General features: G+C 45.1%; 1 protein-coding gene and 1 non-coding gene across 3 annotated transcripts; both read right to left on the bottom strand.

Moving 5' to 3' along the window:
* Nucleotides 1–387: 387 nt before the first annotated feature.
* LOC106546001 (mitochondrial import inner membrane translocase subunit Tim23) lies at nucleotides 388–20,739 on the bottom strand. 2 transcript variants are annotated; one of them, XM_014062756.2, is made up of 7 exons: nucleotides 20,536–20,732; nucleotides 18,466–18,524; nucleotides 16,974–17,067; nucleotides 11,732–11,816; nucleotides 7,121–7,179; nucleotides 4,505–4,615; nucleotides 388–772 (listed from the first exon to the last, which is right to left on the bottom strand). In XM_014062756.2, the coding sequence occupies exons 1-7, from the start codon at nucleotides 20,642–20,644 to the stop codon at nucleotides 657–659; spliced, it is 633 nt and encodes a 210-aa protein (XP_013918231.1). In that variant the 5' UTR covers nucleotides 20,645–20,732; the 3' UTR covers nucleotides 388–656. The 2 variants fall into 2 exon arrangements, with proteins under 2 accessions (XP_013918231.1, XP_013918232.1); XM_014062757.2 differs by lacking the exons at nucleotides 388–772; nucleotides 4,505–4,615 and adding an exon at nucleotides 4,623–5,953 and having other exon boundaries at nucleotides 20,536–20,739.
* LOC148042226 (small nucleolar RNA SNORA74) lies at nucleotides 17,448–17,650 on the bottom strand. Its single transcript, XR_015695249.1, has one exon. It is a non-coding gene; the product is annotated as a small nucleolar RNA SNORA74 (small nucleolar RNA).
* Nucleotides 20,740–20,871: the final 132 nt, after the last annotated feature.

Below are 20,871 nucleotides of genomic sequence, written 5' to 3'. Positions count from 1 at the left end.
TGAAAGAACTTTACTTAAAAGAAGCCATCAAACCTTGGTCTATATACACTCTAGAAACAGACTTAAAGCAATTGTTTCCCAAACTTTCTTAAAACATGCACTCCAACCTTTATGTCTATTAAGGATTGTCGAAAATTACCAGATCAGGTTTTCAGCTCAGCATCCAGAAAACTCTGTTAAAGAACACTATGGTGTGACAAGCATGTCAGTAAAAGGAAAGTGGTGCCCTTGACACACCTGCTGGTTTTGTGTATGCACTGTGAGCGCAACGTTCGTCTCCCTTGCGCCAAAGTATTTCCTACCTACCTTGAATGCTGGCTCCCGGTACTCTGCTGAGGCCGGGCTATGGGTAGGAGCTTTTAGAAACATCCGTGTGACACGCAGAAGTCAGTTTTTCAGCACACACATTTATTACAGTCAAATCAAGCAATGGTCTCGATGTACAAACTGAGCGAAAGTGAACATGCTTATGAAGATGAGATCTTCCTCTTGGCAGATAACATGGCCCTTTTCACCAGCTGCTGCTCAAGAACCAGGCCATAGCCGTGAGAACCGGTGGTCTTGAGTATGGGGGTGGCTGGGTGTCCGCTAGGTACTGCAATGGTGAAGGGGGTCAGGTCTGATTGCACTGCATGAGTGGAGGCTCTGTCCTGCGCTCAGAGGGACTGCTGCTGCATGGAGCCCCTCATGTGCTCCCAGTTGTTATAGAGCGCGTAGAGACCTGTGAGCATGAGTCCTGCAATGCCACCTCTGGCTATCCCACGCAATCCACCTGTGAGGATATGAAGCAACAGTAAATACAGACATGTCAGCAGCCAGCGTTGAGCAGTGAACTTTCTTCCCCCAAGCAAGGCAAGCACGAGACAGGCAGCAAATAAATTAAAATAATAATAAAGTAAAATATGCAACCAGAGCAAAGGACGTGCAATACGATATATCAAAGTCAGGTTGAAGCAAGAAGAGGTGGGAAACAACTGTTTTCACATCAAACATAATTTTGAGTTTGCCCTGAAACACATGAAAAGGCAAAACTGAGCCAATGGGCGGGGAATTCCCAGACTTTACTTTCTAACCCTTCTTCCCCTTCTGTCTACCAAGCGATAGGCTTCTGCGGTTCTCCTCCACCCCTGCAATCAGCCTCCTGCTTGGATGAGATAGCAGTAGACTCTCCACCACCACCAGCCTCACAAAGCGAGTGTTTGTCATCACCTCTCGCAAATGCCTACGCCAGCTTTTTTATTTTTTATTTTAAAAAGGGTTTATCCTGACAACTATATCTGGATTTTTCTTCCCTGCTAGTAAGGTCTCTCCGGAACACAGCCCCCTGCGTCTGCAAGCGATATATGCCACTGTTGTCTTGTACACAGGTAGCAGTTAAGAAAAAAAGCAACACCACGACTGGATGGCAACTGTTGGGTTGGTTGTCTCCGTGAGAATGCACAAGTCCTGGTCGATACAAGCATAATAGGTTGTCTTGCTGCAGCTGCTACTCAGATCAGAAGATTTCAAAACCGCAGAGCAGCTCTGTTTGTGTGTGTGTATGTGTGTGTGTGTGTTTTGTCTCCAAAGACTTGTGGACTTCAACTCCCAGAATTCCCCAGCCGGTCATGCTGCAGAGTCTGTTTGTACCCTGCAGGACCAGCAGTCTAATCTTTCTCCGTGTGTGGTGAATATTAACTTTCCTATCTCTTGGGAAGAGCAGGGGCCCACCAGAGATAAGTGGATCGACAAGCCACGCCCAGTTATGCAGATGTTATAAAGAAGTGATGATATAGTGACCTCTGACTCAACTGTTGAAATGCGCAGAAGCTGTTCACTTTCTGTGGGCCTCCAGCTATGGAGAAGCTGCATGACTCCATTTGCACAGGTGTCTCCTTACCCTATGCAATCGGAAGCAGTTTCCTCCCCAAAGGGAAAGTGTGCAATGGGCAGTCCAGCTGATTGGGGAGGGGGGACTGGCATTCTGCTTCCCCCAGTAAAAGAAATTGGGAGAGGCAGGGAAATGGTGCTGTCTTGGCCATGGTGTTATCCCTGGGATCTAGACTCCAGGGGATGGGTCTGGGGCCAAAGAGTCCTTCGGGAGCCATTGGGGGTACATCCAAATACTTGGGTGCTAAACAGTCTTGTGATATTCAGAGTGCAAGTCCCACAGTATACAAAGGCTCAGATTCTGAAACACCAGGACACAATCTGATCCCAAAGGGCCTTTTAAGTGCCAGTCAACTGCCATAAACTAGGTCAGTGTGACAAGCATGTTGCAAAACATGCTTCAAGAAGAACAAATAAAAAACATACAACACAACTCTATGAAATAACATCCTCATGTGTCCTGACAAGTATCCGGGTGGCCCTCATTCCCAGGGTAACTTGCTGCCTAGGGTTTTACAAGTTCAATGATTGGACAGGCATTTCCCTCAGGTGATGTTAAGCTCCCACTGTTGCTGACTCAAACTTCTAAACAAGAAGCAAGGTGAATACAGAACAACCTTGAGTTAACCCACTCGTTGGGGAATGGGGGAATCCATTATTCCAGACTGACTGTTAAATGTGGAAGTGTGCCATGTATACCACGCTCTAGGTTGTTTGATCCCGTTACAAAAATTTAAGCATTCTGCATTGTCTTCTGCTACTCCACCCGTGGTCCCTCCATTGCCTCTTGTTTCAAGTGTGCCCTTGAACGAAGTTCTGCTAAGTTGAACAAGGCAATGTCTGTAGTAGCCTAGCTATAAAATTTAAAACACACAATGACTGAACATTTGCCAAAATTTGTAATGTTTCCAAAAAACATCACAAACTCAAAGTATCTTAACAGACATTAGCGCCTTCCCGTTATAAGTCACAGGCAGATACCCTGCACGGAAGAAACAAGTGTTTGCTGCCAAACCTCTGCTGACCGGGTCTGTTTCGCTCAGCACTCGCAATGAAGCCCAGTGCCGCACAACTGCATCAGCCGTCTCTGGGACAGAGACTGGCAGAGCCCCAGACGGCCCAGTAATGTGTAACACTGTCAGAGACATGGAGTCAGACAGCTGACTCCCACTGGAAAGAAGTCCCCCTTCCCTCCAAAAAAAGAGAGTAAGGTCAGCTTCTTCAGGACATGAAGGAGGTCTTCCATGTGGGGGGGAGATGCTCTGCCTTGTGTTAAAGAGCCCTCAAAGCAGAGGAAATCCAAGAGTCCCTGTTCATCAGGCAAGGCTTGAAGAGAAAACAGGGCTTCACTGGACTTTACTGGTCAAGTAGTCCTTGATTTAAACAGTTCACATTTAGTGACTGTTCAAAGTTACCTTTTTCATATTTATGACTGCTGCGGGACGTCCATGGTCATGTGATCAAATGCAGATGCTTGGAAACTGACTCATATTTATGATAGTTACGGTGTCCTGGTATCTCGTGAGCCTCTTTTGTGACCGTCTGACGAGCAAAGTCAATGGGAAGGGCGGATTCATTTAACAACCAGGTTACTAACCTAACCACTGCAATGCTTCTCTTAACAATTGTGGCAAGAAAAGTTGTAAAGTGGGGCAAAACTCACTTAACACAAGTCTCACTTAGCAACATAAATTTTGGGCTCGTGTGGCTGTATGTTGACAACTACCTGCATATTATCTTGATATTTAATGTCTATGACACTTTGTTTCGAACAACATATTAAATGGCACTTTGCAGACAAGAGGCCGATTTTTTTATCTAATGGACATCGTTAATGCAAGAAAGGGTGGCCAATATCGGGCGTCACTCTGAGGACAAATAAAACAAAGCTGCCTTTTACGATTTAAAGTTCACTTTATCTTTAAGCAAATAGAACAAATAGCTTTATTGCATCCAATAATGCCTGACTAAGGCTGAATGGAAGAGGGGGCTGTAAAAACTGCACTAGGGAGAAGTTCAGGCAAACAAAACTTTTCCCCCACAGCCTTCGGAGCGGCCAAGGCAGTCAAGCCAAGAGTTTCCCTCAGCTGGGAGGGGCTTTCTGGGAAACCTTCACCGGGCAGTCAGCAGGGTCAAAGGTCAGGTGGAATTTAGCCACCCGTCAAGACTCCCTTATGGAGAGCCAGAGGAAGAATTAAGAACGGTGCCTTGTGCGGTCAATGCTTCTTGTCTAGCTATTGACTTATCCTTGACTTACAACAGTTCATTTAGTGACCGTTCAAAGTTACAACGGCACTGAAAAAAGTGACTTATGACCGCTTTTCACGTTTACCTTTGTAGCATCCCCAGGATCATGGGATCAAAATTCAGGTGCTCGGCAACGACACGCACTTATGACCACTGCAGCCTCTTGGGGATGGGGTGGGGATTGTCACGTGATCCCCTTTTGCAACAAGCAAAGTCCATAGGAATTCACTTAACAACCATGTGACTAATTGAATAACAGCAGCGCTTTGCTTAAGAATCGTAACCTGGGGCAAAACTCAGTTAACCCCTGCCTTGCCTAGCAACAGAACCATGGGGCCCAATTGTGGCCAGAGTGGCTTCGCTGCCGTCCTCCCCACTTCCACCCTACCTGTGCTCTTATACAGCATCCCTGTCATGGTGCCGGCTGCAACTGTGTTGAGGTCATCTTCGGCCCCCCGTGTTTTCTCCACGATGACGCCAAAGGCACTGTAGAGCAACGCTGGAAGGAAACCAGGCGATCCGTCAGGGCAGCCGGGGACACAGCCCCACTTTGTCCCCCCCCCAATTTCCTCCTCAGGGTGGGCTTGGGGAGAGGGGACATTTCTTAACCTGGGCAAAACCCAGTTCCCTGCCTGCCCTTCTCAAGGGCCTCATGGCTGCAGGCTGACCAGCAGGGGCTGCGAAAGGGAAAGAGCTGCCCTCCCCTCCAGAATCTCAGCTCAGATGAGGCCTTCAGGAAGGGCTGCTGTCTTTGTATACAGGAAGTCCTCGACTTAGAGCAGTTCATTTAGGGACTGTTCGAAGTTAAGAACAGCATAGAAAAAGTGACTTTATGACCGCTTTCCACCACTACGACCATTGCAGCATCCCCATGGTTAAGCGATCAAAATTCAGATGCTTGCCCGTTGACTCCTATTTAGGACTGTTGCAATGTCCCCGGGGGAGGGTATCACGCGACCCCCTTTTGCAACCTTCTGACAAGCAAAGTCCACGGGGAAGCCGGATTCACTTTACAGGTTACTTGCTTAAATGCAGAGATTCACTTAACAACTGTGACAAGAAAGGTCATAAAATGGGGGCAAAACTCATTTCATAAATGTCTCACTTAGCAACAGAAATCTGGGGCTGAACTGTGGCTGTGAGGACTGCCTGGATTTGATCAACCACCCTGTTCCTGCATGCTTGGCAGCATCACCACCACCACAACCAGCCAAATGTGAAGAAGGGAGGGGTTTCCCATCTTCCCTGGAAGCTCCTCCTCCTGCCCTGTTGCTGGAAGGGAGCAGCTAGAGGAGCCACAGGCACCTCTTTCTTCAGCAATGGAGGGCTGGGCAGATTTCTTCTCCCCTTTCGAACTGGGATCCAATTCAAAAAGGGTTTTTTTTTTAAACCTAGCTCCACCCTCTGAAAGCAAAAACCATGCCAAGCACGTCAAAGGCCTTGGAATGCCGATTGCTCACTCGGAAGCCGCTGTTGTTTACCTTCTGAGTCCCTCTGGGAATAGGGCGGCATATAAATACAATAAACCTTATAACCTTATCTTCTCTTTTTAATAGTGGTAGACAATTCAATTTGGCCAGAGGAAAAGAAAAAGAGTGCACTCATCTTGTGCTTGGTCCTTCTGCTGGTGGTGGTGATGCTACGGTGGAGGCCCCTCATCCCACCAGATCAGACCCACGGGAGACCGGAACAGTGGGTGCTGCCATCCACTGCTATGATGGTGCATTGGTTGGAAGGCAACACGGCAGGTTGTCTCTGCCAATTGCTGGCAGTTCAATCCTGACTGGCTGAAGGTTGACTTGGCTTTCGGTCCTTCCCAGGCCAGTAAAATTAGGACCTGGATTGTCAGGGGAGAGATGCTGACTCTATAAAACAGCTTAGAGAGGGCTGTAAAAAAGTGTGGAGCGATATAGAAGTCTAAGCGCTGTTGCTAGTGCTGTCAAGCGAACCCCTCCTCCTGAAATTCATGTTAGACTCAAAGACCCTGTACACACACGTACACAAACCCAGATCCAATGATGGAAGCCCGGAGAGTTGTCTCTTTGTAGCTTTCAGTCTTGAAACAAAACATTTATCAGGCAAATGAGATGGCAAGGTCTGATCTGGGGATGGCAAGGTCTGATCTGGGGATGCGCAGCAGCCGGTTAGCCGGAGCCGAGTCCTAAAAAGACATTTTCTCATCTTCACTTCTCTCTCCAGTAACCTATCAGCCTGCCGAATGTATGCTATTTGCACAAAAGCAGGTCAGGGCAAAAGATCAGGAACACAGAGAAATGTTGCCCAAGATAAAGCAACACAGCTGTGAAGAGTCTGTTAATGTATCACTGGATCGATTGAATTTTGAACCCAGTCATCTTTGAGCCGAAATCTTAGGGCTTGTTTTCCAGGGTGGCAATCTAGACCTGCCCCGTAGGCAGCGTGTGGGGTGAAGTGAGCAGCACAATAATCAACAGCTTCAATCCATTAATTTGGAGTGAAAGCACTCTTCTGGTGCTTTCTACTTACGGCCATTTGTTTAGTAATTGTTGCTACAGCACTGAAAAATAGGGGCTCAGGACCGTTGCAGCATCCCACAGTCCTGTGGTCAAAATCTAATCACTTGGCAACTGGCCAGGTATTTACAACAGCTGCAGCATCTTTGAGGCCACCTGATCTTCTCACTTGCCATCTTCCCAGCTCGCTTCTGCCAGCAGCAAAGTCAGTGGGGAAAGCCAGAATGGTTGAACAATGGGGTGACTCATTTAATCGTTGAAGAAAAGGCCATAAAACGGGCTGTGACCCATTTAACACGGCCTTGCAATGGAAATACTGATCTCGATTGCAGTCATAAGTCAAAGACTATCTTTATGCCAGTCTGTCGGCTTGTAAGAGCTTCTGGATCCCTCACACAGTTCCAGTTGATCTTAAAGTTTCCTTCTCTTTTAGCCTCCTAGAATTTACCTTTTTTTAAAAAAACAAACAAACAGTGTTTTGTAGATTTAGTTTGTGAAAGAAGCCTACTTACCTAGAGATCCAAGAGTGTTTGCCCACAATGCTCCTTGCCGTGTCACCATATTTAAAATCCTTCAAGAAAGTAAGAGGGAAGTTTAGTGTGACGCCCAAATAATAGGTCAATTTAACATGGCCTGCCAATACCCTGTCTTATATAACTTGTTTTACATGAGGCAATGGTAATTAAAGGATGAACCAAGCCTTCCCACGAAAAAGAACGTTGTGTTACACAAACATTTCCATGTAATTTTACCATCTAATACCTGGATTAGCAATGGAGCAAAAGTGATTTCCTGCCAACATGTTTATCTAACTTTAAGGCAGTTGGTATTGTCAGTAAATCTGGAACTTTTGTGTAAATCAAATTCGGTACTACCCAATCGATCTGTGGCCAAAAAACTGCACTTGCATAATTAGCATTTACTGCAGCACAATCAATACAAACAGCAATTATTTCAACAATAAACAGTTTAAACCAAGTAGCGAATGAACCCTGAATCCTGGAGAATCACAACTAGTATCTCACAAGGCAAATGATCATGTACATGAAAAACAAGGCAGGTTCCTAGTAGATCCTCACTTAAGGATCTCTTTAGCTTCTAATTTTTAAACTGGAGAAAAGCACTGGGCATCCACATGTTACTAACCTCCGCCCCTCCACCTTTCCTCTCTCTCTGTTTCCACCACTGTAAGGACTTGGCCGGTAGAAGACTTTCCTCCCAGGCTACTTTATATAATAGGAAAGTATGTGCCAACCATTTTATTGCCAGGTGCTTTTTCTGACAACTTGTCCTCAGTGAATGAGCACAGGCCGAACCAGTGAGACAGCACAGAATTGCATCATCTATCATCACTCTTCCTGACCAATCGGGGTGCCTGCAGGCCATCCCAAGAGCCTCTTCCTAGGGAAATTCAGTATCTGCAATGTGGTTGGTCTGGGGAGAGCAGATCAGGACCAAGAAGGAATCCCAGCTGGGGCCAGCCTGCCACAAGGCCAAGTCGGTTTGGTGATCTGTTTAGGTCGGGGTGTCCAAACTTTTTGCAAGGAGGGCCAGATTTGGTGAGGTGAAAATGTGTGGGGTCAACCATTCAGCCTGACATTCTTTGAACATTAACATTAAATGCAAATGCACTATTTTATGGAAGACTAAACAAGTAACTCCGACGGGGAGAAGAGGCTGCGGGCTGCTCGAAATTTGAAAACGGACCGCAATTGGCCCACGGGTCGGACTTTGAACATGCCTGGTTGAGGCAGAGCGGGTGATCTGAAAGTGGACAAGCAACTCTGGGCTCAGAGGTGGGTTACTTCCTCGTCAGTTTCAGGAAGCAGCTGGTATGATCCTCCCAAGGATGGATGACTTAATATGGCCCGCCTTTGCTGCCGATGGAGCTGGGTGGTTGTACTTTGGCTAGGCTGGTTTTACTGTAAAATTCATTTTCCAGACTTTTATTTTTGCGTTGCCAACATCTTCCGGTTCCATGTCTGCATTCTGACTGAGAATCAGTCATAAAATTATAAATTGCAGGGCACTGTATCAATACCATAAACATAGAATTTAAAATACACAATGACTGAACATTTACTAAAATTTGTAACATCTAGAAAACATTACAAACTCAAAATATCTTGACATTAGTGTCTTTCCGTTATAAATCAAAGACAGATACCCTGCACTGGAGAAACACGTGTGTGTTTGCTTTCAAAACTGTGCTGACTGGGTCTGTTTGCAATGAAGCCCAGTGCCACACAGGCCACATCGACTGTTTCTGGGACAGAGACAGGGACTGGCAGAGCCCCAGACAGCCCTTTGATCTCCCAGTAGTGTAACACTGTCAGAAACATGGAGTCAGACTCCCACTAGAAAGAAACTCCCCCCCCACACACACACAAAAAAAAAGAAGAGAGAAAAGTCATCTTCTTCAGGACATGAAGGTGGTCTTCCACTTTTTTTGGGGGGGGAGGGGGAATGTTCTACCTTGTGTTAAAGAGCCCTCAAAGCAAGAGTCCCTGAAAGTACATTCTCATACGTGGACAAGAGGGAGATGAATATTTGCAGCAACTGCAGTGCTTTGGATACGGCCTGTTATTTCAGTTTCACCTGCTACTAACGTCACTCGTCATTGTAGCTCACTTGCACATACAGAAAGCCAGTTTGTTGAAACTAAAATCAATAATGCAAACAAGCAAAATAACGGTCTGCTTCCCTTTCAGTTCCTCTCCCATCTTTGCAGTGGAACGGTTAGAAGCCCAAAAAGAAAGCAGGAAGAAACCAGGAATTAAGGAATAACTTTTTAGCTTATTTTTGTATTCTGGTCAAGCTTCTAACTAATCCCCACCAGGGGAAGGACAACAGATAATAGCCGTTTACTGTCAAAGGCATGGTAAGGAATGGTCCACTTTTTTAACAAGAGAGCTTGTTTTCTACCTTTATGGTCCTACTGCCAGAACTCAGAATTCAAACACAAAACATTATGGCTTTATGTGAAATGGACAGGAGTAAAGTCCACGTATCCATAATTTCTAAGCTGAGAAAACGAATTTGCAAAGAAATGTTCTGAAATTTTAATATGACCCGGGGCAACAAATTTATACCCATAGGAGACCCCTAGATGTATGACTATTTTACCAAGCCAGGGCATCCATATAAGAGCCTGCTGGTGGAAATGACTTCTTCTTGGCTTAAGGTAGGGTTTCACAAACTTTAAAACGCTACAAGAAGCCCTCCCCTCAATAATGCTGCCAATGGTGATGAAAAAAGGGGCTGTTATTCTTAAACTACCAGGGTTCCACAATGGTGAATTTGGTGCTATGCTCTCTTTCCTGGCTCTATGGGACACCCCTGCCCAAATCAGGGCTTCTTCTCTCCTCACTAGGTCTGCATTGTGAATGTGATTTTTCCTGCCTTCTCCAAGAGAAGGTCATCTGAAGGGGAGCTACTCTGTACCTGTCTCTCCCCCTCCAGCATCGTTAGAGAGCCCACACTCACTTCACAGTCTGTATCTGTTTCAAAGTATCTCCAGCAGGCCTACCAGATTCTGTAATCGCTTTGTTCCCTGGGCTATCCATCTGCTGAAGTCACAGGATTCGTTTCTTGCCATGGACATGTATACATCCAAACTAGACTGTGTTGTTTCTCCGTCATAGAACATAAGGGGGTATATGCATAATTTTGTATTTATTTATTGTCATTGTAGCTCCATGCAATGAAGTTTCATTTTAATGTATGGCGATTAGTCTCAAAGTGACAATAAAGTTATCCTGAGTCTTCTAAGTCTATCCTTTTGGCCCCCCAGAAATGCTTGTGTTTGTATCCCCTTTTCCCCTTTTGAGTTGTTCGCCGCCCTGAGTCCCTCCCGGAGAAGGGCGGCATACAAATAAACTAAATCTTAAATCTGAAGCAAGGCTGCAACTCCCCCTCCCCTCTTTTACTGTCTTCCTCACAAAGGCTAATTGACACTTGGCGCCATCTGCTGGTTGAAATGATTCCATTCTCATTTGATCATTTTTAAGTCTAAAATAATCGCCAGAGGCATCTAGTTCCATGATGGTGAATCTATGGCGGCTTGTGCCTCCCACCAGCCAGCTGATTTTCGGGTCTCTGCACTGCGTGTTGTTTAATCAAAATGCAGTTAAAATACTATACAAGCCATTGAGAATATAACTATATACATCCAACAGGAACAGGAAGTGCCTCACAGGAGCAGATACAAGTAAATCCTAGAGAGGCAGGAAATGCATAACTGAACAATGAAGATGAATGCTAGAGAGGAATAAAGCTGCATACAAGGCAGACATAACACCTGTAACAGCGTACACATGCATGGGGGGGAGGGTAGGTGTGTGTGTGGCACTCCCTCCCCCGTGACCGCTGCACCTCATTTTTTGGTCCCAGGAAGCAGGGAGGCCTGCTAGGCCCAAAATGGGGCACGGGATGGGGTAGTGTGCATGCATGCGCTGAGTCAAGGGAAGCGCGCACGTGTGTGTTTCACACACACATTGTATTATGGGTGTGGGCACACACATGCGTCCTGTTGTGCACTTTCAGCACGCGAGGACAAAAAGGTTAGCCATCACTGATCTAGTTATTAGTCACACTTTTTGCACTCACCCAAGCAGAAAATGCAAAAATATGCCCTCTAGTCTATTTAAATGCAACTGCTATTCCAAAATAAACTAAGAACAATGGTATGATTACATGGCACCATTTTGACTCGAGTCTTTCGACAAAAGTTTATTAAAAAATAAAGTTATTTCCCAGGTTGTGTAAGTCATCCCTTCGAGCCCTTTTTCTAAATTAAGGGTTTTTTTTAAGCAGAGAGGTTTTTAATGAGATTTTTAATATGTTTATCAAATAATAAATTCACCCCAAATTTAAAACATCTTGGCAGAAAAGGGACAGACTGTTTAGGGAATCATTCATGCGCTTCTTTTACATACAGCTCCAATAATTTTAATTTGCCTCAACCTCCTGGACTTTACTGACACAATCAGGAAAGGAATCAGGAAACCGGAGCAGAGATTAAGCAAACATGTGACACACACTCTGATCTCACATCAAGAATAGCTTTGAATTCTCAAAGCAGAGAAAGAAGTAAATGGCCTCTAATGAAATAAAATACTTACTGTACATTCCTAGGTTTGGACCAAGCCATGTTTTGTGTCTCCTTCAAACCTAGTCTCAAGCCATTTAATGCCCCAAAAGCAGCTCCTATTCGGATAAATCAGAACAGAACAATGTCTAAAACATTAATCTCATTCTTGTAGTTAAAACCAATAAATTGTTCTCCAACATTACTGTGATATTCAGGGTGGATAAAAATAGTTTTTTAAAAAAAATAAAAAAATAAGATTTTAAAAAATTTAAAATGATTTTTTAAGTTTTATCAAATGTATTGCTTTTGGAGTAAAGATCTATCTAAAGATAGTTTTCTATTTAAGAAATTTTTTAAACTAAAGTATTTTAGTTTATTTACTAAGGCTCCATTATCATTACTATTAGTCTTCTCATCGTTCCTATCACCCATCTCCTCCCACTTATGACTGCAGGACTGTAACTTTGTTGCTGGTATCCTTACGATTTATATTGATATTGTTTCCTGATTGCTTATTTGTATCCTATGACAATCATTAAGTGGTGTACCTTATGATTCTTGATGAATGTGTTTTTATGTACATTGAGAGCATCTGCACCAAAGACAAATTCCTTGCATGTACAATCACACTTGGCCAATAAAGAATGCCATATTCTATTCTATTTAGTTTATTCCACATGAAATGGAGCTTAGTTATGTAGCATGAGACTGTATATTCTGCAATATTGGGACTGTTGAGGAGTCAACATCAGGTCAGAGGATGAGCTGCTGCGGGACAGAGATGACAGTTGCTCTTTAAAAATTATGATTTAAATTGATTTGATGTAAATCAAGCCTTTTTATTAGTGATTTAAATCAAATCTACCCTGGTCACATTATAGAAATGGAAATCATGGCAATGTCAGGGAGATCTGAATTAAGGCTTTTCTCAACCCTTTTTGGTTCCACTGTTGAATATTCCTGTCTCTAAAGTGAAGAGTGGAAGGAGTCACAACTGGGTATTAACACGGCCCATTTGCCCGGAGACTGAGGTAGAATTTGAGGCCACTCTCTCTACTCCTCCCCCTGACTCCCTAGATTAACCTCAATCTTCAGCCCAGAAGGAATACTTTTTGCTGGCTGCCCATTTGGTTTCAGAGGATTTGTTGCTTTAAATTTTAGTTTTTCGTTTATTCTATTTGTGCTTCCTCCCACCTCTCTCCCTTGCATCTCTGTTCTAAGTTACCTTTCCCCTTTTGCACAAGCTGGGCTTGCTGTACTAGCAAGGAGCCCCCAAGCCGCTGGGCGGTTACAGGGGAGACTCCAGGCCTCATGCCAGAGAGCGCTGTACCACACAACCCCTGGACTCATCAGAAGGGGCTGCGGAACGCTGCGGAGGCTGCTGAAGGAGAGGCTCAGTCAAAGCCGGCTCGGCATCAGGCCGCATGGTCAGCAGTCGCCATTTTGGACAGCGGCCATCTTGGGATGCACGTGGCTGGAGCTCGGACATCGGCGCTCCTGTTTTCAGCTGCCGCAAACACCCAGAGCCACCGCCGGGGTCCGGAAAAGATTCTTTGGGCCTGTGCTCCGCCGGTGATCCAGGGAGGGCCTTCGGTTCGGCGGTGGGCTGGCTTCTTTGAGCCGCGGATCAACAATGTAGCTACAGATAGCACCGGTTCGAAGGAGCTCCAAACCACGAGCAGAAACCCAGGCCGGTTTACAGAGTAAGAGAAGGTGGTGAAACAGCAACTGTTAAGTAGGGGTGATGGCGGATGCCCCGAGGAGCGGCCCCTAGATCATCAGGGAATTCCAATTCGGGCAAGGGGACCTCCCGTGGAGCTACCGCAGTAACGAGGAAGAGGTCTATCTCGAAGAAGGCCACCTCAAAGTCGGCTAGGAAGAGAGTGCCTAGCAAGGAGGCCCGTGTTACCAGAGCTGCAGGCAGAAGGATTAGGGAGGAAATCAGCCCTTCCCCATCCAGGTCACGCTCCCCTCTCAGGCCTTCACCTTTGCCAGAGGTCTAACTGGGTTCTCCAGGTTCCCCCCGTGGCTCTGCAAGGGAGGATAGCCCACTATTCCCTCCTCTATCTCCTGCGCAGTCTTCAGAACACTAGGGAGACCCCTTTGAGGGGAGGAGGATTCCCAGGGAGGAGGTAGTTCTGCGCCAGGGGAGTCTGGATCATCCGGATCCAGAGTAGCTCCAACTAACTGCTTGGCACTTGAGCGGGAGCAGCTGAGGGAGGCCCAGTTCTCCGCCTGGGACCATTGAAGCTTCTAGAAGGAAGTCCACCACACACATCTATGATGCGACCTGGGATTCCTTTGTAACTTGGTGTAGGTCTGCCCAGGTGGATCCGACCACAGGGCTGGAGTTTCTCCAGGATGTTGTGGAGAAAGGTCTGGCCCACAGTACCCTTGGCAACGGTCATTTGTGCCAACCTTTGTCCCAACACCCGGTCATAGAGGTTCCTCAGAGGGGCTGCTAATCTTCGGGCCTTGTGGTCCATTGTTTTCCCACCTGAGACCTTCCCACAGTGCTCCAGGCCCTTATGGAGGCGCCTTTTAAGCCTCTGGAAAGGTAACATTCCAGCTCCTAAGACTCAAGGTGGTTTTCCTGGTAGCCATTACCTCAGCTAAGTGGGTGTCTGAGAACAATGCCTTATCCGCCAGGGCGGACCTGTGCACCTTCTATGAAAACTAGACCCGGCTTTCCTGCCCAAGTGCAACACCCCCTTCCATAGGGCTCAGGAGGTGGTGCTTCCGGACTTCTGCCCAGTACCTTCCAGAGAAAGGGAAAGGTCTTGGCATCACCTGGATGTCCATAGGGCACTGTGTATTTACCTCAAACGCAGAGTTGCCTTCAGGACGTCAGAGGCGCTTTTTGTCTCCTTCCAGATTTCTACCAGAGGGGCAAAGGTATCACCTGCCACTATCAGTAGGTGGATTAGACTAGCTATCACTAAGGCTTATGAGGCCCGTGCGATCCCGGTTCCAGGGGGCAACACTGCACACTCCACAAGGACTGAAGCAATCACTGCGGCCTGGGCCACCCAGGCACCCATTGAGGATATGTGTAGGGCAGCCGCTTAGGCTTTGTCCTCTCTCTTCATTAGGCATTACCGGCTGGATGTCTATGCTTCTGCGGAGGCATCCTTTGGTAGGAAGGTTCTCAAGGGAGTGCTGGACACTTGGGGGGCTCAGGCCCAATGATTCCCTCCCATGGACATCTAGCTTTGGTATGTCCCAGTTGTGACTCCTCCCACGCCTCACTTCGGAGACTGTCAGTTGGTCTTACTGAACTGCATGTCTTGAAGTTGCCGTGGGAGGAGTCACTTCCCGCCCGTTCAGGTGCACTCCCACGCATGGGGGGGGGGGGGGCTGATTGAGTTAGTTATTGGTCAGTCAGGCTTTTCTGCGACTGGACCATTGGTTAATCTGTGAAGTCAGGAGGAGTAGAGAGAATGGCCTCAAATTCTATCTACGTCTCTGGGCAAATGGGCCGTGTTAATACCCAGTTGTGACTCCTCCCACACCAACTTCGAGACATGCAGTTCAGGTAAGACCAACTGACATTCCCTGCTTTCTGTAATCCAAAACACTATTATTATTCTCAGTCGGGGCTGAATAAAAATTAATACTATAATTTACAGTGACTCCCTAAAATATAATAAAGTATGCTTTGTGAATGTACAGTAAAATAAATAACCTCGCCAAGCAATCTTCAACAGTCTTTAAATTGCTTACAAAACTGCTAAAGCCAAAAAGATAAAATATAAGTATTTATTTTAAAAAATGAGTTGCATGCAGTATAGATAATATGACAGAAATTTTTATCCAGAATTTTTTTTTTGTTCTCTTACATACCATTTTAAGTATTCATTCACATACCGTATTTTTCATAGTATAAGATGCACCCTTTTCCATCAAAAAGGGGCTCCCCAAACCCCGCCCCTTCACTAAAATGGGCTTGCAGAGAGCTCCTAGGGGCTGGGGATGGCAGAAATGAACGGAAAACAGCCCTTTTTTTGCCCCTTCCCCACCTCTCCAGCAGCACTCTATAAGCTAAAGGCTATGCATGCAATTTTTTTGAGAAAAAACAGGCCCGTTTTCATGACAAACGGGGCATTTGTTGCTCATTGGGGGGGCATCCCACAGGAGCACTCTGCAAGCCCCCTAAAGGCTACATGCCTTTTTTTGGGGGGGGGGGGAATGGGTCCATTTTTGCGAAAAATGGACTCTTGGGAGGATTGCAGAGTGCAAAAACTTTTTTAAAAAATTTACCTCTTCAAAACCTCGGTGCGTCTTATACTCTGAAAAATTCTTCTTCTTCTCTACATTTGTCACTTATGCATTTATTATTTTATTTAATAGGTTATAATAGTTTGGATTGCTTTACCATCCATTCCTCCTCTTGTAACACCACTTTATTTTCCCTTTTTCTCCCTCCCTCCCTTCTCTACTTCCCTTACATTTCTCCTACACTTTCTACCCTCTACCCTCTCTCCTTCTCTTCCTCTCCCTTCCATCCTCCTCTCCTTACCTCTTTCCCCCATCTTCCTTTCATTCTCTCCTCCTCTCTCCCTTTCTTTTCTATTGTTGTAGGTGTCTCTTTCAGATCTCAGTTTATGTTTCCTTGGGATGGTATTTCCATCAACCCAAATACAATTTAGTATCATTTTTTATTCCCTTACCTTTGCTAGTCTATCCTAGTTATGTTTCCCCTCCTTTAAATCTTGCTTTTGAATATATACTTATATATTTAATATTTTCTTTTCTGTTTTCCCCTTCTTCCCCACCTTTTCCATTTAACAGTGCATCGTCTGGGTTCTATATCGTCTCCCTACTTTCTTTTCTAGTTTCCTTTCTCTAGCCAATCATAAAATCTTCCTCATGTCTTGAAGTACTCCGATTCCTCTTTATCCTTTATTTTCATTATCTACTTATTTATCTCTGCACAATCTAATATATTTTTCATTATCTCTTCATCTGTTGGTAGCTTATTTAATTTCCAATTTTGGGCAAATACAATTCTTGCTGCTGTAGTTACATGTATAATCAAATAAGAACCCCTTTTCTTGAATTTCTCTGGGATAATACCTAGTAAATGACAGAAATTTTTAAGGGTTCATTTAGTCTCACAAACTGGGATTTCATCCTTTGATACACACCAAATATAGCAACTCTATCTGCCCAAAGGAAACTTTGAAGAATTGTCTGATTACTTATCTCTCTTTATTCTACCGAATAGAAACATCTATCCAACATTGTGATATAAATAAAAAACGATGACCCACCGGTAATACAACATCCGCCAATTGTAAAGAACGCCAATTCAAATCTTCCCCTGGTTTTACTAGCTCCAGTAGGTAAAATGAATTCATCTGTATCCTGAAACAAAAACAATCCTTTCCAGCAATATCTGCATATAAATTCCTTAGTTTCATAAAATGAAGCACATGATAATCTTTTACTCTTAAACTGTTAATTTTCTGTCAACCCAGTAAATAAAATAGAAGGGAAAAGTGTCTACCCATTTTCCCTTTGAATGTTCAAACAGGTATTAGTGAGCCCAACAAAAGCAAACAATTGTATTTCTATAGTACAAATAAATGTTATTTTCTTTAATCCAGCATTCAGTGACAAGCTGTAATATGCTCTTAATCCCATATTAGTTACTATCAACATGGCTGATGTATATAAGCTGTACTAACACTGCTGCATAATATCCTCTGCTTCAGAAATTAAAGCCAACTTATACATGTTCAATTTGTGTATGCTTTCAGACTAGTGCTGACCAGGAGGTTGTCTGCTCAACACACTCTCAGAAAAGCACAATACTGTTAATGCTGGGTGTCAGTTATCTCCAGAACGGAGAAAATGACAGACAGCTAAACACACAGTATCTTTCTCTCCCAGCAGTGTAACACTGTCAAAGACACAGTTCTGACACAGACAGCTGACCACCGCTGGGATTTAGGAACAAAATATATTCAGCTCTGAGATTAGGGCCAGGTTTATAGAAGGGAAGGACTGGAAAAACCCACAGGGAAAAAAAATAAGAACCTTTCACTGAGGTTTCTTTCTAAAAAATAAAAATGGATCATGAAAGTGTCTCTAATATTTTCTTTTTAAATGATATAAAGCAGGGGAAAAAACCTGATACTTTTTCAAATTCAAAAAATGGACCCAGCTAACTTTCCATTTGACAGTTGGGGAAAAAGGAAGATATATTACATCCAAATAGAGTGGAAATAAATTTGTACCATAACAACTTAGGTTACACAGGCTTATGTGACTTATTTAAAATCTAAGTTAGTATTATTCATGACAGAGAAACCCATTTGTTTCTTGCTTGACTTCCTCAAATACTTTGTGGGAGAAATGCGTTTTTACCTGGCCAGCCAGATGTTTTCAAGAAGTCCTCTGGTCAGAGGATAAAGAAAACAGTTCCTGACCACAAACAACTGTGTTCACCTGACTGCCAAGTCTTCATGTGCAACTTTTTAGTTACCTATTTTAATCTTATTCAAAACCACTATACAGCTAGGCCTTCACTTACAACAGTTCATTTAGTGACTGTTCAGTTACATTGGCACTGAAAAAAGAAAACTAGTAAAATGGGGCAAACTCACTTAACAAATGTTTCATTTAGCAACATAAATTTTAAATTTGAGCTCAACTGTGATTGCAACTTGAGGACTACCTCTATTATACATCAAATCATTTACACAATCACACAAAAAGTTGATTCACAAACTACACATCGAGCAATCACGGATGTCTTACCTGTATAAGATATCTGGGGTCAACATTTAAATAGGGGGACAAGGGATTCATTCCAGTCACTGAAAGAAAAAAAAAAGGTTTCAAATTGGAAAGCATACCAAGGTAGTATAAAAAACAGTTCAAAGAAAGAGGGCTACAGGTAATGCTAGACTCAGAACCATTCATTTAGTGACTGTTTGACATTATGACAGCACTAAAAAAGTGACTTACAATCGCACTCTCACAACATCCCAACGTCGCATGATCAAAAATTGGGCGCTTGGCAACTGGAATGTATTTACAATGTTGCGCATTCTGGGGTCATGCGATCACCATCTGCCATGATCCCAGCCAGATTCCAACAAGCAGAGTGAATGAGGGAAGTTATATGCACTTAATGACCAGATAATTCAGTTAAGTGTGGCAAGAAAGGTTGTAAAATTAGATGCAATTCACTTAACTGCCCTGCTTGGCCCTGAAAATTCTGGTCCCAACTGTGATTGTAAGTTGAGGACTCTCTCTACTCTCTCATAAGTAGAGTGAATTCCTAAGTGTGCTTCAATTTAAATCAGGTCTGAGGGGCAGGAAACACAAGATCAGATTCAAAAGGATCTGCAAGCAGGTTTCCTTTAATAAGAATATATAAGCATCAATGATCAGCTGTCAGTTAAAAATTTGAACTTATAGGCATGGAAGTTTTTTTTCTGGGCAGTTCTGGGTTTCTACCCTAATTATGTCCTTCCTAATATATAGGATTTGAAAAAGAAAAGAAAAAAAAAAGCTTATCAGCAAGCTATGTCCCTGAATCTCTGCTTGCCAGCCTTCAATTTTTCTTAACTATTTAGATGAAACCTAACGTCAGGGACACATATTAAGGTACCTCCAGCCAAGGCCGGACAAAATGTCCTAGATTGCATATAAACTGTATCAAGCAATTCAATCAGCTTTCAATATGTGAAACCTCATTCCCCAGGATTAAGTTAAAGTTTCAAAGAAAGTAATAACTGCCACATTTACAATTTACTATAGTTTATAATTGAACCATGGTGGCAGTAGTTAGAGTGCAGTATTGCAGGCTACTTCTGCTGACTGCCTGCAATTTGGCAGTTGAAACCTCACCAGGCTCAAAGTTGACTCAGCTCTCCATCCTTCCGAGAGGGGGTAAAATGAGGACCCGGATTGTTGGGGACAAGAGGCTAACTCTGTAAACCGCTTAGAGAGAGCTGTGAAGTGATATATAAGTCTAAGTGCTATTGCTATTGCACAATGACTGTGCAGGGATGCTAAATTGCCTTGCTACAGAAGCCTAAAGCTGGACCTATAATATTCCACAAGAACAGCATGGGAACTGAGCAAGTGACTCCACGCCCCACGTACTCTGGATGGGCTCAAACATTTATCATTCCAATTAATCAACAAACGATGGCTGAGGATTTTGGGACTAGTAGCATGACCCAGCTCCGGAAGAAAAGCAGGTGGAGATGCCCTGATTCAGCAGTAAAGCAAGGCCTAGACGAGAGATTCCAAAGGGCTGCTGAGGTTAGCCTGGCAAAAAATAAAGGTAGTCCGAGGGAGACTTTTCCTAAATGACTTCCAGGAAGAGGAAGGTTGGGATCTGGGAGGCGAAGGGAAGCCAAGCTCCTTCCTTCAGGGGAGACAGGCAAGGGGGGGGGGGTGAACACGTGCTCTCCGGATGGTGCTTGAACCACTTCTCGATAAAAGGCATCAGGGAGGGATTAACCCTTTCCTCGCTGACGATGATGATGGCGACGAAAACCGAAACCTACAATGTATTGACATCGCTGTACCCGGAGACGCCGGAGTGGAAGAAAAAGAACTGAAAAAGATCCCTCCATGACACAACCGCCTCCCCACCTCCCCACAAGTCCTCTTCGTCCCGGCCCCGTCCTCCCAGCCGCACCACGTGCTGCTGCGGCTGGTTCCGCTCAGCAGGAGACGGAGCCCCCCGCCCTTTCCCAACCGCCCAGCCTCCATTGGACTCCCGGCCTCTTTCCCGCTCCCTCCCAAGCCCCCCCACACACCTAGCCCCTTCCCAATCCCCCTCCGAGGGAAGCGGCCAGGGCCTCTTACAAGGGACGCCGGCCAGGTCGGCGTGGGAATAGCCCGGCCCCGCCACTCCTCCAGCGCCGAAGAGGCCGGCGAATCCGGACCCCTTCGAGTTCCCCGCGCCTCCTTCCATGCTGGCGGCGATGGCGGAGGCCTCAGGCCGCCCTTCGCTCCTTCTCCTCGCGTTGCTCTCGGCGCCGCCCCTTCCGCTCCTGGAACCGGAAGCTCCCCTTCGGCGCGCGGACGACCTCTAAGCGCCAGAAGCGTGAGCGGCCGGCGCGCCGCGTGCCCATAACGTCATCACCTCGCGCCGCCGTCCGCGTCTCACTCCCCCCTCCGCTCTCTTTGCGACACTCGCTT

Source organism: Thamnophis sirtalis, unplaced genomic scaffold (genome assembly GCF_051295495.1).
Source record: "Thamnophis sirtalis isolate CommonGarterSnake01/CBP01778 unplaced genomic scaffold, rThaSir2_p1.2 scaffold_21, whole genome shotgun sequence".
NCBI lineage: Eukaryota > Metazoa > Chordata > Lepidosauria > Squamata > Natricidae > Thamnophis > Thamnophis sirtalis.
This window is presented reverse-complemented; position numbering and strand designations above follow the sequence as displayed.

Excerpts from the sequence above, each read along its gene's own strand:
- LOC106546001 (XM_014062756.2), bottom strand. The coding sequence starts at position 20,644 with ATGGAAGGAGGCGCGGGGAACTCGAAGGGGTCCGGATTCGCCGGCCTC. Across the intron at positions 7,180-11,731 it reads TCCAAACCTAGGAATGTACA|GATTTTAAATATGGTGACAC; the intron begins GTAAGTATTTTA and ends ACTTTCTTGAAG. Across the intron at positions 773-4,504 it reads GATGCTGTATAAGAGCACAG|GTGGATTGCGTGGGATAGCC; the intron begins GTAGGGTGGAAG and ends ATATCCTCACAG.